General features: G+C 37.5%; 1 protein-coding gene across 1 annotated transcript; it reads left to right on the top strand.

Moving 5' to 3' along the window:
* The first annotated feature begins 14,374 nt into the window (after positions 1-14,374).
* Positions 14,375-14,902, top strand: LOC149228672 (uncharacterized). The gene has a single exon (XM_089380833.1). It carries the CDS (start codon positions 14,375-14,377, stop codon positions 14,900-14,902), a length of 528 nt encoding a protein of 175 aa, XP_089236959.1.
* Positions 14,903-19,624: the final 4,722 nt, after the last annotated feature.

Genomic DNA, 19,624 nt, shown 5'->3' with positions numbered 1-19,624 from the left:
TCAATTATTTCCTGGTCCCAAAAATTGGGATTAGACATATCAATTGTGAACTTTGAACTCTGAGATGATTTTGTTTTTCTTCTTCTTTCTTTATTTTGCAATTTGGCTTCTTTTTCCGCCCTTTCTTCTTGTTGTTCATCATGGATAAGCTTCAGATTTGCCAAAATGAGTTCATTTTGCTTACCTAGATCATCTATGGTGTTTTTTGCATGAGAACACCATGTAGTAAGATAGTTACCTATCTGGTATACTTGATCTAGATCATTTGGATTAGAAGAATTATGTTCAATGAGAGGAGCATAGTCAACACAGGTAGGGGGTTGCCTAGATGATGACGATGAAGTGAAAAATTTTGTTTTGGGTGGCCACTTCCCTCCTTTTACATACCGACGATTGGCATATTTCCATTCCTCTACTGGCGGGAACTGAGAATTGGAAATCCGGAACATTTTATTTACAACTAAAAAAGGTTTAGCTTCTGGTATATACATATCAATAGGAGATAGCATGGGTTGAATTGGTATGGTTTCAACACTTTTTTCAGAAATTTGAGATGAGGAACCTTCAAAAGATGGTCTTGGTAAAGCATATCATCGAGGATGAACAATTGGTCTAGGAATGGAAGGTCTTTCTGGCATAATCCTTAACTATTGCTTGTAGAGACACGACGAGATTTTTTCTCAAGGTTCTTACCATCATCAAGGGATTTGTATTGAAAATACCAGTCACTAGGTAGTCCTATAGAATCATAAGAAACTCCTTCAACTTGAGAATTACCTATTCCTATGGACACACAATCACGTAGCACTAGTTGTTTCAGTTTTGGATGTACAATATTGGTCAACTGGAAATATGTTTGTATTAATACAGAGAGAAACTTACTATTGTCTACCAACTAGAGTCCTTGAACACCAACCACTAATTTCCAATAGTCTTTTAAATGAACATCAGTTAGACTAATAACATAGTCTGGATAAACTGTTCCATACTGAGAACCAATTGACAATTTTCCTATTATAATTCCAATTCTGGCATGGTCATATGTTTGATGACATGTTTCAAACACTTCAGCAATGCAAGGTGTATTTAAAACATGTCTAAATAGAAGAGCTAGACCTATTCTGATACCTCCAAAATGAAGATAAGAATATTTCTTATCCTTTTCATACTGTCTGAACATTTTGATTTCATCTTCAGCAGACAAAGGTAAAGAAACTGTCTAAACTGACGGACCATATATCTTTATCTTGACTTCTACTTCTTTAAGAAAATTTTTCTTTTTGAAAATATAAGAGATAGGAGTCTTATATACATCTGTAGCATGTAAAGTGGGTGGATTCCAACTTTCAGGATTTTCAACAATTTCAGGTTCTTGGGTAGAATCAAACTCTTGTTCAATAGAACGAGATTCAAATTTAGAAACTATTTTTCTATCAATCATAGAGAATGAGCAAACTAGATTTTCCATGAGTTTATTTGATTAAGATCTTTAACAGGGCTCTGATACCAAAAGATTGTGGATTATGTAACTTACTTGAGCAAATGCAGAAGACGAATTTCGGACCTAAAATTCTCAAGGTTCTTTTGAATTTACAGAACAGTCCTCAGACAGGCGGCCCAACAGGCTTCGAATTACTCAAATAAACATTTACATACCACGGGATGCTTCTGAGTAAAGAAACTCAAAGCCCTCTTAGAAATTACAACACACACAAACTCAAATTCTCCAATTTCTCTCTGGACTTGCTATCTCAACTCGTCGTGTTTTGGATTGATAGAAAAATAGTTTCTGAAGTTGAATCTCATTCTATTGAACAAGAGGTTGATTCTACCCAAGAACCTGAAATTGTTGAAAATCCCGAAAGTTGGAATCCGCCTACTTTACATGCTACTGATGTATATAAGACTCCTATCTCTTATATTTTCAAAAAGAAAAATTTGCTTAAAGAAGTAGAAGTCAAGATAAAGATATCTGGTTCGTCAGTTCAGATAATTTCTTTATCTTTGTTTGCTGAAGATGAAATCAAAAAGTTCAGACAGTATGCTAAGGATAAGAAATATTTTTATCTTCATTTTGGAGGTATCAAAATAGGTCTAGCTCCACTATTTAGACATGGTTTAAATACACCTTGCATTGCTGAAGTGTTTGACACATGTCATCAGACATATGACCATGCCAGAATTGGAACTATAATGGGAAATTTGTCAACCAGCTGTCAGTATGGAACAGTCTATCCAGACTATGTTATTAGTCTGACTGATGTTCATTTAAAAGACTGTTGGAAATTAATGGTTGGTGTACAAGGACTCTAGATGGTAGACAATAGTGAGTTTCTCTCTGTATTAATACAGACATCTTTCTAGTTGACCAATATTGTACATCCAAAACTGAAACAACTAGTGTTACGTGATTGTGTGTCCATAGGAATAGGTAATGCTCAAGTTGAAGGAGTTTCTTATGATTCTATAGGATTACCTAGTGACTGGTATTTTCAATACAAATCCCTTGATGATGGTAAGAACTTTGAGAAAAAATCTCGTCGTGTCTCTGTAAGCAATGGTCAAGTGAGGATTATGCTAGAAAGACCTTCCATTCCTAGACCAATTGTCCATCCTCGACGATATGTTTTACCAAGACCATCTTTTGAAGGTTCCTCTTCTCAGACTGCTGAAAAAAGTGTTGAAACCATACCAAGTCAACCCGTGTTATCTCCTAATGATTTGTATATACTAGAAGCTAAACCTTTTTTAGCTGTAAATAAAATGTTCCGGATTTCCAATTCTCAGTTCCCATCAGTAGAGGAATGGAAATTTTCCAATCATCGATATGTAAAAGGAGGGAAGTGGACACCCAAAAGAAAATTTTTCACTTTATCATCATCATCTAGGGAACCCCCTACCCATGCAGACTCTGCTCCTCTTGTTGAACATAATTCTTCTAATCCAAATGATCTAGATCAAGTATACTAGATAGGCAACTATCTTACTACATGGTGTTCTCATGTAGAGGATGCTATAAACGATCTAGGTAAGCAAAATGAACTCATTTTGGAAAATCTAAAGCTTCTCTATGATGAACAACAAGAAGAAAGGGTAGAAAAAGAAGCTAGATTGCAAAAGAAAGAAAGAAGAAGAAAAACAAAAGCATCTTAGAGTTCAAAGTTCACAATTGATATGTCTACTCCCAATTTTTGGGACAAGGAAGAAACTGAAGCAAGCACTTCTGAAACATCTTTTAGACTGCCTGAAAAGGAACAAATACCTGAAAAATCTAGAAGATCTAAGTCAGAAATGATCACTTTAGAAAATGTTGCTTCTAAATTTCCATCTTTTATTTTACCATCCATTCAGAAAGCTAATTTTATCAAAGAAGTCCACAAATATCCACGAATTGAAGAAGATCTATTTGCATCAAACTCCAGTGGATATATTTTAGATTTAGACAAATCTACCAATCCAGGTGAATCTATAAGAATATGGATAGGTGCATTATATTAGATGCAGGTAACTACAAGGTTGGATAATGTATCCATTTTTGTCCTAGCAGAAAAAAGGATGGCTGGCATTGTATATGATTGGTGGACAGGACCACCAGAGTCAGAAAGACAAGCAGTAATTGCAGTAGGGTTATCTACCCTTGAGTTACTGTTAAAAACCCAGTTCGTGCCAGAACCAGTGGATGAAAAGAAACAAATCATTACAGATCTCACTAGGATGGAGCTGAAAGATTTGAAGTTTCTAGAATCTTTTGGTCAAGAATTTATGGCCAAAATCTATAAAGAAAATCTTTCTAATGATTCAACTCAAAAAATTGCATTCTTGTCAAAACTTCCAGGAAATCTCGGTGATCTGATCTCAAAAGACCTTGAAGTTCAGAATAAAACAATAGATCAGATTTACCGGATAGATCCACTATTTAGGTGCCAAGAAAATGTTAAATATTTATGTTGGCAGAAGAAAGCACATGACTTAACTCCCAGTACTGATGTTTGTCGTGTTGTTCTTCCTTGGATACCTTTCAAAAGAAAAAAGAAAACCCGAAGATATGGTAGATTTAAACGAAAGAAGGTAGCCAACCCGAGAAGGCCATTTCAAAAATTCCAATTTTTGAAAAAAAGGAAACAACCCAAAAAGAACAGCAACTGTTGTTTCATTTGCAAGCAAGCATGACACTTTGCTAGAAAATGTCCCAATAGCTTGTCAAACAAATTAAAAGCTGGCTTTGAAATCGAAGATCTTGTTGATGATTGGTCAATTGTAGATTCTTAGGAAGAAGTATCAGATTTATATATTCTAACCGATGTTTCTTCGTTAGAAGAAGATGAAAATCCAACAATTTTGTAGAAAATGAATATCTGCACAAATTGTTCAGAAGAAGAATTGTCTGAATTATCTGAAGAAGATGAATTGCATTTTAGTGATGAATTTGAAAATGAATCATAAATTGATGAGACAAGTGAAAGTGACAATGTTTCACTATGTTGGTTTCCAGAAAAGAATAAGGACAAAGAATTTGATGTAGAAGCAGAACAAAACTTTTTGAAGAAAATGGTCAAAACCAATAATTTATTGTATATACCAGTGTCAGTTCAAGTTATAAATAGCTGGATAAATGTAGATGCATTCATTGATACCAGAGGCTCCAACAATTTAGCACGCCCATACTTATTCAAAGGAATGTGGAAGCCATTTCAGAACATGTATTAGTGTCATAAATTGTTGGAGCGACTGTAAATTTAACTCATTATGTTGAAAATATTTCTTTAAAAGTTGGAGGGAGTATTGTAAAAATTTCATCTATTCAACATTATGACCCCTCAGCTAGTTTATTTCTTCGCATGCCATTCATTAATTCTGTTCTCCCAGTTGTTAGTGTCGGTATCTTCATCCCTCCCTCAGTGATCAAATTCTCTTGTTGCATTGCATTTTAGGTGTCTTGCTCGGTCAGCTGCATTCCATTAGGATCATGGATCATTTGACGGTAGTGGCTCATTATACATTTTCCCTCATGTCCTTTACCTGCTGACCCATTTGCATTCATCTAGATCATCTGCAGTCATTTTTTGTCTTTAAATCCGGAAAAGTTATTTTTAGGGTCTTAGGTCTCATTAGGTCTAGGGTTTCATCAAAAAGGTCTTCAAAATGCTCAATAAAGGTTAGCAGGCACATGAGGAGGACAAATAAATTTTCAACAACAATAATTTCTATAATCACATGTTCAGTGATTGATTTTTCCTCAAAACCTTGTTTTGAGGAAAAACAGAGTTTTTTTATGTTTTTATGTATAAATTTGATGTAATTTCAGTTTTTCCATATGTAATAACTTTAGTGGCAACCCTGGTCACCTTGCCAAGCTTCAGCATCTCCATCACCTGCAAGGAAAACAAAAAATCAAAGCATTCAGTTCATCACAGGCAAAAATAAAGCAAACTGCCCAAAAACAGAGTTTGAAAAACAAGTCAAATGCAAACATTACAAAGTGGGTTTTTGATAAGTGAAAAATTAAAATCTTTTGTATATAAACCATTTGTCATGTTTAAAGAGCTCATTTGCATCCAAAGGAGAAGGAGTGAACAAGAGAATAGTCGGGTTGAAAGAAAAGAGAAAAACTGCAGCAATTTGGGCAAGTTTCAAGGGCACGGCGCATTGGGTCACTGGCGCGGTGCATAGGGCTAGTGCGGTGCATCTGTCCGCCCTCCACAGTGCAAAAATTACACTGGCGCGTCGCATATAGGAGGTGCGGCGCATTGGGTTTGAGGTGCAGCACATAGAGTTTCCAAGCCCGATTTCCTCAAAACCTTTCTCACTTTGCCAAAATCACTCAAGTCTTCTAGTGTGCAAGTAAGTCATGATCTTTTCCTTTCTAGTGAAGGAGTTTGTCTTAAAAATTTATGGTGGTTGTGTGAGGAAAATCAAACCCTATTTCCTTGCAATTTCTCAAAAAGCATTGCCTAGGGTTTGCATTTGCCATTATGCTGCCAAGTCCATTCTACCACTCCCTCACTTTTTCATTCCTCCATTTATTTTCCCAGCTTATCCACCCATTCCCTAACTCCCATATTCCTAAAAATCATTTACCCCTATCCCCAAATCCCATTTTCCCAAATGTTAATTACAAATCCCCAAACCCTAATTATTGTCCCTAAAGCTTCCATATTATTCCCTAATCCCCTATTTCCCACAAAACCCTGTCATAATAGTCCCAAAACCCCTCATATCCTCTCCCTCCACAGTCCCTCACATATTCTGACCCTTGGTGGAAGAAAACATCAAAATCACCATAAATCTCGTCATACTCATCAAGAAAAATCACACATTAGCAAGCATGGAATTTGATCCTTCATATGACTAAGATGAAGAGACACACAATGGCTCTCCTATACAAATGCATGCACCAAGGAGACCTCACAAGGGTGGCAAACATATAAGAGAGGAGCCTACTTCACTTGCTGAGCTGTAGGCCTGCCCTCTCACTATCAGATGCTTCCATCACCAATCCTGTTATCAGTTCTGTGAGATGGTTGCTAGAGTCTAGTATTATCATGAGTTAGCCCGGTTTTTTGTGCTTCATCTACATAATGGCCAAACCACTCTAGCTGGTGTGACATTCACCTTGACACCGGAGACTATTTCTCTAGCAACCGGCATTCCTAATGTTGGAGAGCAGTGGAATAAAAGGTAGTAGATTGACAAGGAACACTGTGAACCATACATCAAGCCCAGTTATTTGAGACAACTCAGCAGATTTTTTCCCTTTCGGTACTTAAAAGACTCATATGCTCCCTTGATGAAACGCATAATGAAATATTTCAGCTGTGAGGGCCGGTTTTCTCACCTATATGCTTATCATATCAGATTGTTGATGCACTTTACCAAGGTGAGAATGATGAATCTCCCCTACTTCATGTGCCGAAATATTGAGAAGATGACCACACTAGTACAACAAAAGACTCCTCAGTAGCAGTTTAACAGTATATACCATTTTGCACTCATCAAAATTGTGGTCATGCATCAGCTTGGTTTGCAGGGAATTTCATGGGAGGATTTCATTTCTCATGAGTTCTTCACTGCTCCTCAGGTGCCTCCAGAGACTTTTCATGAGATAGATGGACCTTCTCATCAGTAGGATGGTCATCAGACACAGACTGCTAGTGTGCCAGAGTTTGTCACATATCAAAAGGGCACTAGACAGTTGTTTTCAGCAGCAAAGCGAGTGTTATCTCCACCTGGGGTGGAAGGGGTCTTGCTTCCTTCATCAGCACAATAGGTTCAGGACAAGGGCAAGAGGCCATTACATGATGAGGGGCCTTCAGGTGAGCAGGAGACCAATTTCATTCTCATTCAGGAAGATGACATGGATTTGGGCCCACAAAGCTCAAAGCTCAAAGAAGTCATTCAAGAGCAACAGGCGGACATCAATGCTTTGTCCCTCAACTTGGAAAGAGCTGAGTGGATAATAAATTACCTGGAGCAAGGAAACAAGCAACTAGAGGATCAACAAACCATGATGGAGCTTAGAAACATACGAGAAAATTGGAAAGCTGCCAAATGGAGGAGAGTCAAGTTCACAACACTTGAGCAAGAAGTCAATGCTGATCGTGAGTCTTGGTTGGAGAGGATGTTGGAGAAAGCCATCAATGAGAAAAATATGTTGAGAAACATGGCATATCATTATTTGCCAAGGAATATGGTGTGCCAAGCTAGAATCAGGAGCTTGAAGGCCAAGTTGAAGAAGAGATCGAGGAGGCAAAAAGTGCAAGATAAACTTCAAATCTTAGCTGAGGCTTCCTTGGCCCAACACAACACTTGATGGAGAACACTCAGCCCAAATTTCAAAAAATTTGGGATGCTTTTTACATTTTTGAAATTTTTGGGCTAAAACACAGAATTTTCTGCCCAATGCACCGCACCACTTGGCGCTCGCTTTTGAAGGAGGCCTCCAAATGACAAAAACTCGGCATCTTTGGATTTTTCTTGGAAAAATATGCATTCTTACCAATGGCCAAGAAATTTTGACAGGTTTTGAGCCCCCCAAAAGGTCAAAAACACCCAAAAAATGACCTTACTGCCCCTATTTTGACACACAGGAAGCAATATTGGGATAACTCCGTTTTGGAGGGGGAAATGGAGGCCAAATTCAATAATTTCACTTGATATGGAAATTAGACAAGCAAAAATTTCTAACAAGCACACTTGGAGCAAATTTGGACACCGGGAAGGCCTCCAAACGTGGCTGCAAACAGGCACTACGCATAGAGAAATCTGCGCGGCACATAGGGGAAATTTTGCTCAGTTTAACCAAGTATACTTTGTTTTTCGCGTAGTTCCTTAACAGTTTGAATTTTCTCTTTCTTAATGTCAAACTTATGATGTAATTTAATGCAAATTGATGGATCTTGATGTAATTATGTCAAATTTTCACTCATGGAGGTAGATCCATCTATCAAAAGGTAGTTTGCAACTAAATGAATCAGTTCCCTAGTTTCTAGAGGCAAGTTGTTCTGTAGTTCTCGGTTTAGAATTAGTTGGAATAGCTCCTAAACTCATGAGCTCGACCCCTAGAGGCTAGGATGAGTTGCTTTTTGCCTATATCTTATGTTTTTTCAATCATTAGCATGGTTGGACTTTGGGAAATCTTGGAGCTTCATTGTAGACTCATTTTAGTAGTTTGGCTAAGGAATAGACCAGTGGTTTGCAGCACTTTATGGGATTCATGTGGCATCTATCTTTGGTATTGTTTTTTCTTCTGTAATTGTAAGTCTACATGTGTTTTATGTATGCCATATCTCTCTTTATTTCATCTTCACTAAATCAAACATGGATAAAGGTAGAATAAATTGAAAATGCAGTGCTCTACCTAGGGTTTGCTTAGTTATCTATGTTTGCAGCTGATTGAAAAGGATCCCTGAGTTATTCATGCCATTTTCAACTCCTCATCTGTCTAAAACCTCTCCATCTCACTCAATTTGAAGTACCAAATCACTTTCTTACCTTGCCCCATAGAGATCTCTGCAAAACTGAGCCTCATTCCCCGGGCCCAAATCTTCCTTTCACATTTGAGCCAACAAAACATCATCAAATTCAATCAAACAACTCTGTACACATACCTAGCCTAAAATTAGTCATCACATCAGTCATATCAAGCTTTAATTGGCCATCTTTTTTGAGATTGACAAGGAGAGAGCCCTCTCCCGACCTGGTAGGGCTAGCTACCAGGTTAAGCGTGGTTTGATGTTACCCTAGATCCTACCTTTCTTAGCCTGAGGTAGATTTAGGAACTAACACCAGTCACTGTTGGCATTATGATTCTGGTATGGCTCTATGTTACAGGTGTTGTACTTGATGGCAACTCTCTTAAGTGGCAATGCTCTGTTCAGGCTCTCAAAATGTTGGAAAATAAGAGGTATGCAGGTACACCGTACAAAAGCTGCAGACCCGCAGGAATATCATAGATAAAGTGCGTACATACCCACATGTTACCCGTTCATGAGGTGCGGACCCCCAGTTCACTCACTTCAAGGCAAAGAAGCGCGCTCACGTGGGGTTTCTTATGTTTGGCCCGTGGTATTTAGCCCGCCATTCTTAATTCTATGGTTTTGGCCCATGGTATAAGATCTAATTTAGCCCCAGTTTGGATCCCTTGTATTGGTTATTGATGGTTTTGTCCCATGGTGTGAATAAGGGCTTGACTATAAATAGGGAAGGAGATCACTTGGCTAATGTATCTTTTGCAAATTGAATATCTTAAGATCTGAAATATTGGGTTATCGGTTTAAAAGCTTGATCTATATAAAAGTGAAGTTGAAAGTGAATCTATGAAGTGTGATCTCTCGGGCGCATGATCAGATCTGGGCATCTGACTATCTGTGGCACACTGGTGGACTACCAATTTGGCCCTAATCAGAGGTTCGCAAGTAATTAACTGTGCAAGTGCGGGGGTACGCACAGCAAAAGAAGACGCAGTGTGTGGGTACGCACAACAGAAGAAGGCGCAGTGCGTGGGTACACAACGCCATAGAGGTTTAGGTGCGGAGGCACAGTGAAAGTATGCGGAGATACAAAAGCTGCAAGTGCATAGGTACGCAGCACGATAGAGGTTCAGGTGCGGAGGCACAGTGAAAGTACGCGGCACTACAGAAGCCGCAGGTGCGTAGATACGTGGCGCGATAGCATCTGAGGGTGCGTGGCCACAGTAGCAGTACGCGGCGTGATTGAAGAAACAGTGCGTGGGTACGCGGTGCAGTGGAAGTCTCTCTGCGGGGATACGCAGAGACGCAGAAGGTGAAGTGCGAGGCCACACAGTCCAGATAAAGAAAAATTGCGTATCTGTCCTAAAACATTTGTAGATCATCTTCTATTTATTGCTGCAGAGTTCTGGGTTTATATTTCTGGTACTATCTTTCTGTTTATAGCATTTTGAGAAGTTGGGTAATTCTTGGTTGATTGTATAAGGAGTTTGGGTAATTTTCATGTACTTGATGTTTATTTGATATTCTTGGATCCAGTTTGAAAATTTATGAAAAGTGGTCCTTGAAACAAAAGAAGTAGGGGGTGGTAGCTCCCTTCTAGGAGAGACTGGAAAACGAGAGAGAGTTGTAGCTCTCTGCAGGTTGCAACCTGCGTACTGGTAAAGGACTGCATCAGTACAAAATCATTGTAAAAGGAGTTTCTAATTGAAAGAAGATAGAAACATATTGCAGCAGGTGGTTTTCACCCACCTTGGGTTTCCACCTTATATCTGGTGTTCTTTGGTGTGACTATCTGTTTTTCTTGTTCATGCTCATTGTTTTATGGTACTGACATACAAGAATAATTCAAAGTATAAATAAGGAAGATTTATTAAAAAGAACTTGATAATACTGATTCACCCCCCGTCTCAGTATTATTTCCAACAGTCACAATCAGTGAGGATAAGTTGATTATGAATCTGAAAAAGAAGGCAATTTCTGTGCCTAGAGTACAATTTGTAGACTCAGAAGCTAGAAAAGAAAACAACCAAAGAAAAGCTGGTGCTAGGAAACCACAAAATGATTCTAGAAATTGGCAAGAAGTGCTACAAATTTATGAAGAAAAAGAAAGCATGAAGACAAAACAAAAAGCTGTCATTGATCCCCAATGGTATCAAGAACAAAGTTCTATGTATGAATGATTGTTGAAGAGTTGTTCAGAAGATCCTCATAAATTCTGGGAAAAGGAAAGTCTGGAACAAGAAATTGTCACACTACATGACAATAGAGTAAAAGGTAAGCTCATTCCTTGTACTCCTAGCGATGAACGAGAGATTAGAAAATAGATTGCTGAGTTTTTTTTTTTAAGAAGAGTTTCAGCGTAAATCACATTTAGAAAACCTTTGTCGACACGTTTTGAACCAATTAGTGTGGTTCATTGTCAAGAAAAGTTGAGGAGTCAGATCATAGCTGCAAGTTAAATAGGGAGAGCTGATCTTCCAAATGGCTAGGTGTGACCATTAACGGCTATATAAAAATGGCTAAATTATAATAATATTCTAATGTAAATTATGGGTTAATAGTAATATAATATCTAGTCAATGTAACTCATTATATTCCTCATAAATAATTAAATAATTCATTTAAATAATTGAATCTTGTATTATTTTATATTTACCTTTAAAATTCAATAATTTATATATTATAATATATTATATATTTGTATTTTATATTATTTCATTTATAAATTATATTGGTAATTAAGTTAATTAATTTAAATTAATTTACTTATTTAACTTCAAGGCTTTAAGGAAGGCCTTTTGACCGAGGCGCCTGCTATAGTCGTTCTCCTTAAAGACATTAAGGATATGGGATTTCTCCTAATCAAAGCTCATATTATCATAAATCCTAAGGGCATGAGTAGCAAGGGTGTTAACAACACCCAATTTCTACCCTGGGAAATGATAGGAATTGGCATGAAGATATTGCTCAGTATGCGTTTTCTTCCGAAACACTGAGTGGGAGAGGGAACTGTCAATGTTCTTAGAGATAAGAATATCAAGGAAGGGGAGGCAACCATTAACTTCTTTTTCCATGGTGAACTTAATGGTAGAGGATTGAAGTTATGGCTAAGGGAACTAACAGAGTTACAGGACTTAATGGCAAGAGCCAAAGCCCTAGAAATTTTCTTAAGAGGGTTCTTGGGCAACTTTTTATAACGGCCACTATTGTAGAGATGATCGAACATCTTCCTATAGTAATCATCCCTATTGAGGATGACAGCAACATCTCCTTTGTCAGCCTTTAGAACCACGATTTCTTTGTTCTGGTTTAAGGATTTGAGGGCAATGAATTCCTCATTTCTGAGAGGCTTAGCTTTCCTAAGAAAAATAGCACAATCCTGCCTGATAGTGTCTTTAATGTTATCAGGAAGATCTCTAATCCCATATTCCCCATCACAAATAATGTCATCAACTCGAATTTTCCTAGGGGCAAGAGCAAAGTTTAAACCTTTGCCTAAAAGTTTAAAAACAAAAAGGGGAAAGGAGAAACTAGATAAGTTAACCACTTTATTATTTCGGGAGGGAGGGAGAAGATTATTCTCGAGAGATACATTATTAATATTAATGTTATTATTGATTGCTTCTTTATTATAATCATTATTATTATTATAAAAATCCTTATGAACATTGATATCATAGTTATTAGTATTATCGAATTTATCATTATTATTATTATAATCACATAAAAAATAATTATTATTATCATTGCTATTATTCTCAAGAGATCCATTATTAAGATTAATGTTATTTAAAACCAACTCTTTATTGTTATCATTATTATGGTCCTGGTTATTAATCTTCTTATTATAATTGCAAGAATTATCTTTAAAAATATTATTAATATTATTATAACCGTATGAATAATTATTAAAATTATTATTATTAATAATAAACAAAATATTGTTATTATTATAAATATTATTATAATATAAATTATTATTATTATTATTATTAAAATTACATGAACCATAAAATTTTCACACCGAACACAGGGAACCCGAATTTCTGCTAATCAAAAGCTGGCCCTCTGCTTGTGGTTATCTCCTGTTCCTGCAGTGTGTTCAACCTCCTCGCCCCCTCTAACAATTCAAGGAATCTCAGATAATTCACATTTGGAAGCCAACTCTTCAACGATTTCTGGCTCCCGCCTTCAAGAAGACAGGTCCTATATAGCGTTGGGTCATTCAGCTCCCTCCTGTTTAGACGACCATGTTGTTTAGAATGTTCATCACTCCTCTGATCCAGCGATCCAGCAATCTGCTCCTTGCATTAAATTATGCTCTCCTTTGTCTTGCAAAGGCCAGTCGGTGGGTGCCATGAGTAGTACCGCCCCCTGCGTGGTTTCAACACCTATTTCGAGCAAGTCTTGCATTGCATCTACTTCGATTGCTCCTCTTCAACATGTCTACTTCGATTGCTCCTCTTCAACGCGTCCAAGAAGATCTGTTCAGCGATTCAGCTTGCAGATGCAGCTTTTGGCCGGTTATCTCCCTCGGGTTCACCAGCTCAACGTGGCATTAAGCTTTCGCCTGATCAGTAATCCACCCTCAACGTTGATGCTGTCGGCCTGAGAGATGGTAAGTTCTTACCTCTGCGTTGTGATTTTGTTCAGGGCTCCCCGCGTTTGGTGCGAAAATTTCATGGTTCACGAAATTTTAATAATAATAATAATAATTTATATTATAATAATATTTATAATAATAACATTTGTGTATTAATAATAATAATAATTTTAATAATTATTCATATGATTATAATAATATTAATAATATTATTAAGGATAATTCTTGCAATTATAATAAGAAGATTAATAGCCAGGACCATAATAATGATAATAGTAAAGAGTTGGCTTTAAATAACATTAATCTTAATAACGGATCTCTTGAGAATAATAGCAATGATAATAATAATTATTTTTTATGTGATTATAATAATAATAATGATAAATGCAATAATACTAATAATTATGATATCAATGTTCATAGGGATTTTTCTAATAATAATAATGATTATAATAAAGAATCAATTAGAAATAACATTAATATTAATAATATATCTCTGGAGAATAATCATCCCCCTCCCTCCCAAAATAATAAAGTGGTTAACTTATCTAGTTTCTCCTTTCCCCCTTCTGTTTTTAAACTTTTAGGTAAAGGTTTAAACTTTGCCCTTGCCCCTAGGAAAACCCCAGTTGATGACATTATTTGCAATGTGGAATATGCGATTAGAGATCTTCCTGATAACAATAAGGACACTATCAGGTAAGATTGTGTTGTCGTCCTTAGGAAAGCTAAGCCTCCTTAGAAGAACCTCAGCAATGAGGAATTCATTGCCCTCAAATCCTTAAACCAAAACAAAGAAATCATGGTTCTGAAGGCTGACAAAGGAGGTGTTGTTGTCATCCTCAATAGGGATGATTACCGTAGGAAGATGTTAGATCATTTCTATAATAGTGGCAGTTATAAAAAGCTACCCAAGAACCCTCTTAAGAAAATTTCTAGGGTTATGGCTCTTGCCATTAAGTCTTGTAACTCTGTTAGTTCTCTTAGCCATAAGCTCATTGAGAGTAGTCCCATTACTACTAGGATATATGGGTTGCCAAAGATTCACAAGGAAGGGGCTCCCCTTAGCCCTATTGTCAACACAATTGGCGGCTCAACCTACCTTCTTGCTAAGTTCCTTGCCCTTAAACTTAAGCCCTTAGTTGGCCGTACAGAGTCCTTCGTAAAGGACTCTACATCCTTCATTAAAGAGCTTAAGGACATAAAGCTTGACCCTGGGGACATTCTAGTCAGCTTTAATGTGGTCTCCCTTTACACTTGTATCCCTATTAAGGAGGCCTTTGAGGTGATCTATCGCCTAACAGATCCTGATACTACGCAGCTAGTTTAGATATGTCTTGCTTCCACTTTTTTCTGTTTCGAGGGTGAGTTCTTTGAACAGACTTGTGGTGTTGCCATGGGCTCACCCCTATCCCCTATTTTTGCTAATATTTTTATGGAAGATTTCGAAGCCAAGGCTTTAGCCTTAGCCCGTCTCCTACCCAAGCTATGGAAGAGGTATGTAGATGACACTAATGTCATCTGGTCCCATGGCCAAGAGGAGTTGAATCTCTTCTTCAATCACCTTAACTATCAATCCTCTGCCATTAAGTTCACCATGGAAAAAGAAGTTAATGGTTTCCTCCCCTTCCTTGATATTCTTATCTCTAATAACATTAACGGTTCCCTCTCCCACTCAGTGTTTCGGAAAAAAACGCATATTGAGCAATATCTTCATGCCAATTCCCATCATTTCCCAGCGCAGAAATTGGGTGTTCTTAACACCCTCGCTACTCGTGCCCTAGTAGGTGCCTCGGTCAAAAGGCCTTCCTTAAAGCCTCCAAGAATTCTGTTATTAAAAAAGAACCTAAAGAGCATCTCCTAGGTGTCCATCTTCACTATGTCCAAGGAACCACGGACAAGATTGCTCGGATTCTTAAGAAGTATAATATTCCCTCAACTTTTAGGCCCCTCAACACCATTCGTAAATCCCTCCGATTGGTGAAGGATCCGGTCAACCCTATGGACATGAAGGGTGCCTACATGATTCCTTGTTCTTGTGGGACCCCTTATATCAGGGAAAGAGGACGGCTATAGTAGGTGCCTGGGTCAAAAAGCCTTCCTTAAAGCCTCCAAGAATTTTGTTATTAAAAAAGAACATAAAGAGCATCTCCTAGGTGTCCATCTTCCCTATGTTCAAGGAACCATGGACAAGATTGCTCGGATTCTTAAGAAGTATAATATTCCCTCAACTTTTAGGCCCCTCAACACCGTTCGTAAATCCCTCTGATCGGTGAAGGATCAGGTCGACCCTATGGACATGAAGGGTGCCTACATGATTCCTTGTTCTTGTGGGACCCCTTATATCAGGGAAACAGGACGCTCCATCCACGAAAGGATCAACAAACATGCAGCTAACCTAAGGCACGGGAGAACCAAGTCTTCAGCATTAGCAGAACATGCGGAAAAGACCAAGCATTAGGTTTGTATTGAGGAGGCCAAGGTTATTGCCAAGGTCACGCAATTCCATCACCGTAAATTCAGGGAAACCATTGAAATTGAAAGGAGGCCAATCAGTCTCAATAGGGATGATGGTTGGAAAATCAGTAGTTGTTGGATCCCTACCCTGTTGTCCTAGTCTTGCCTTCCCCTCCCTCCCCCCCTCCCTTGTTTGACCTTTTCTAGCTTTCTAGGTTTCCCCGTATTTTTCCCCTTTTTATCATGTATCCTTTTCCTTCCTCCTGGGTTTCTCCTTTGGTTAATCTTTGGTCATGTTCTTGACCTCTTGTTTTTATTTTTTGACTCTCGTTCTAATATTTTTATTATTAATATCTTATCAATAATATCTTAATATTATCTTCCCTTGTTCTATTAGCTGGCGTTTTTTTTTAACCCTTACCTTAATCCAAAATTATCATCATTATTATTTTTATTTATTTATTTATTTACTTTTTATTTTTATTTTTATTTTATTTTATTTTATTATTTTTATTATTATTTTTTATTTTTTTTAATTTTTTTTTTAACATTTAAATATTTTTAACAAACAATTGAAAATAATTTATTAATTCTGTTTAATAATTTTTATCATTTCCAGAAAATAAAAATGAATATTATTTAAATATGAAGACCCGTGATGAAGAGGTTGTGTTGTGCTCGTAATCTTAGTGTGAGAATTTGAGGTCCGATGTTCGTCTTCTGAATTTTCTCAAGTAAGTTGACGAGTCCATAGCTAGAATGATTTTTATGCGTTGATACATTTATTTGATATATGTCTATATGATGTTATGATTATGTTACACAGGTGTCACGTTGATTTGATGATCTTGTAGACAAGGTATCCTCCCGAATTATGCTTAGGTACAAAGATTTATGGTGATTTGGTTTAGATAACATGGTATGTCTTGTAGGAAAGAGATCAGATGGATAACAAGGTGGTAGACTACATATAATCTCCCTATGCATCGGATGGGCAGTGTGGTGTGGGGCACTATTCTGACTTAGCAGACACATTGATAATCCTGAAGGAAGAAATAAGAAGTTGCAATGCAGACAATGAAAAAATCATGTAGGCACAAGAGAAACAAGCAGAAGTGAATGTGATACTACTTCAAAGTTTGTTAGATTTGCAACGACAGGGACCACTTCCAATCAGTCATGGACATGAGGACATAACTAATGGATCATATGGTAGTAGGTATCCTAGTAGACATAGGTCGGATAGATTTGAGATGATCAAAGATGGCAGGTTGTTGGACACTCCGAATAAAGGAGGTGATCGACACAGGTACTATTCCAGTTCTGGTTTTGATAAGCATCAGGATCGTCATCATTATCATCCTTACAAGAGGAGTGATAAGGGATAGTTTCTAGATGAGTTTAAGAAGGAAAATCCACTACCTTTGATGGAGAGATGAATAAATCACAAGATGCAGAAGCATGGTTGCTTGGTATGAATAAATTCTTCTGATTTCATGATTACTCAAAAAACATGAAAGTAAAGATAGCCACTTTCAATCTCAAAGGTAAAGCAGATATTTGGTGGGAAGACGTAAAGAATGTCAAAGGTATACATGAGGAGGATTTGACATGGAATGCATTTGAAAGACTCTTCGAGAAGAATTACTTGCCTGAGAGGTATTATGATGATAGATCTAGGGATTTTTAAGAGTTGCAGATGGGTTCTATGATAGATCATGAGTATACTAGAATGTTTTTGGAGTTGTTAAGATATGTGCCTTACCTCAGGGAGTATAAGGCCAAGGTTCATAGACTCATCAATGGACTACCAATTTCATACAGAGATTAGATTGAGTTTGATGAGCCTAGATCATTGGAGGAGGCCATCAAAAATTTGAAGCATTGTTATGGGCAGTCGAAGCACAAATTTGAGCCTAAGAATGACTTGAAAATAAATGAGAAAGCTAAAGGAAAATGGCCACCAAATAGAGGAAGACCTCAATATGCAAGCAAGAAATAAAATGTAGTTCTTTACAAGAGATTTAATATAGCTGAAAGGGGCGTGGAGAGCAGCAAGCTAGAGGGGTTGTTAGGGAACCATTGTAGTGTTAGATATGTGGTAAGGATCATCGTAAGAGGGATTGTCTGCAATATCAAAGTGGTGGTAGAACCCAGATCTATAGTTCTAAGGAGGCGCACATAGTTGGTGATGTTTTTCATAGCATTCCTCTTATCTATGTAGTTTTTGACAACATGTAGGAAGATCATTAGGCATCGATCATTGAGATGGATGGTAAGCTTTGTGATCAGGTTGTTTCTATTTTGATTGATCCTGGATCTCACTATAGTTATATTAATCCTAACCTAGTGGATAAGTGTGGTTTGAGAAAATAAGTGCATGCAGAATCTTGGTTGGTACAGTTGGATATAGGTACGAAGAAGAGAGATCACCATTGGGTAAGAGCTTGTGTATTTGAGTTAAATGGCATGCCTACATCAACACATTTTAATGTACTACCATTGGGTTCATATAGTATGCTTTTGGGTATGGATTGGCTATACCTTCATTGAAACAAAGTGGATTCCTTCGACAAGGCCATTGAGTGTGTAGATGATAGCAGGGAAAAGAGTAATTTGCAGGGGAAGAAGAAGCCTACATCAGTGAGGATGGCTACCACTAAGAAGGCTAATCATAGTTGTAGAAGGGGTTGTTTGATGTTTGCAACACACATTTCTAGTGACAAGGGTAAGGAGGTTGAGGATGCAGATGTGTTGAGTAATTACCTAGTTTTGCACCAGTTTCGGAATTTATTCCTTGAGGACATTACAGAGTTGCCACCTCACAGGGAGGTAGACATTTATATTGAATTAGTACTAGGGGCAACCCCAGAATCAAAATCACCTTACCGGATGAGCACACCTGAGTTGGTTGAGTTAATGTTTCACATGAAGGAAATGTTGGACAAGGGATACATTAGGTCAAGTGTATCGCCTTGGGGCACACTAGTGTTGTTCGTGAAGAAGAAATATGGTACTATCTGATTGTGCATTGATTAAAGGCAGCTAAACAAAGTAACGATCAAGAATAGGTACCCTTTTCCAAGGATTGATGATTTGTTTGATTAGTTGAAGGGAGAATCAGTGTTCTCTAAGATCAAGTTTAGATCGGGATACCATCAGCTACGCATCAAGGAAGAGGATATCTTCAAGACTGTGTTCAGGACCAGGTATGGGAATTATGAGTTTTTTTTTGTTCCATTTGGTTTAACTAATGCTCAAGCTACATTTATGTGTTTGATGAATAGTGTGTTGCGTCCTTACCTAGACAAGCTTGTTATTGTATTCATTAATGACATCCTGCTATATTCTAAGAATGAGGAATAACATGTTGATCATTTAGCAGCAGTGTTGAGATTGTTAAGAGAGCATCAATTGTATGCTAAAATTAGCAAGTGTAGCTTCTTTCGGACTAGGGTACATTACTTGGGGCATGTTGTCTCCAAGGATGGCATAGCAGTGGTTCCAGAAAAGATAAGGGTCGTCATGGAGTGGGCAGCTCCTAAGAATGTGGATGAGATGAGATAATTTATGGGATTGGTAGGTTACTACAGGA

Source organism: Pinus tabuliformis, chromosome J (genome assembly GCF_031772625.1).
Source record: "Pinus tabuliformis cultivar Carrire ecotype Pingquan chromosome J, CPIR1, whole genome shotgun sequence".
NCBI classification, from domain to species: Eukaryota; Viridiplantae; Streptophyta; class Pinopsida; order Pinales; family Pinaceae; genus Pinus; species Pinus tabuliformis.
Note: the sequence above shows the minus strand (reverse complement) of the source record. Positions and strands in the feature narration are given on the sequence as shown.

Excerpts from the sequence above, each read along its gene's own strand:
- LOC149228672 (XM_089380833.1), top strand. The coding sequence starts at position 14,375 with ATGGTTCTGAAGGCTGACAAAGGAGGTGTTGTTGTCATCCTCAATAGG.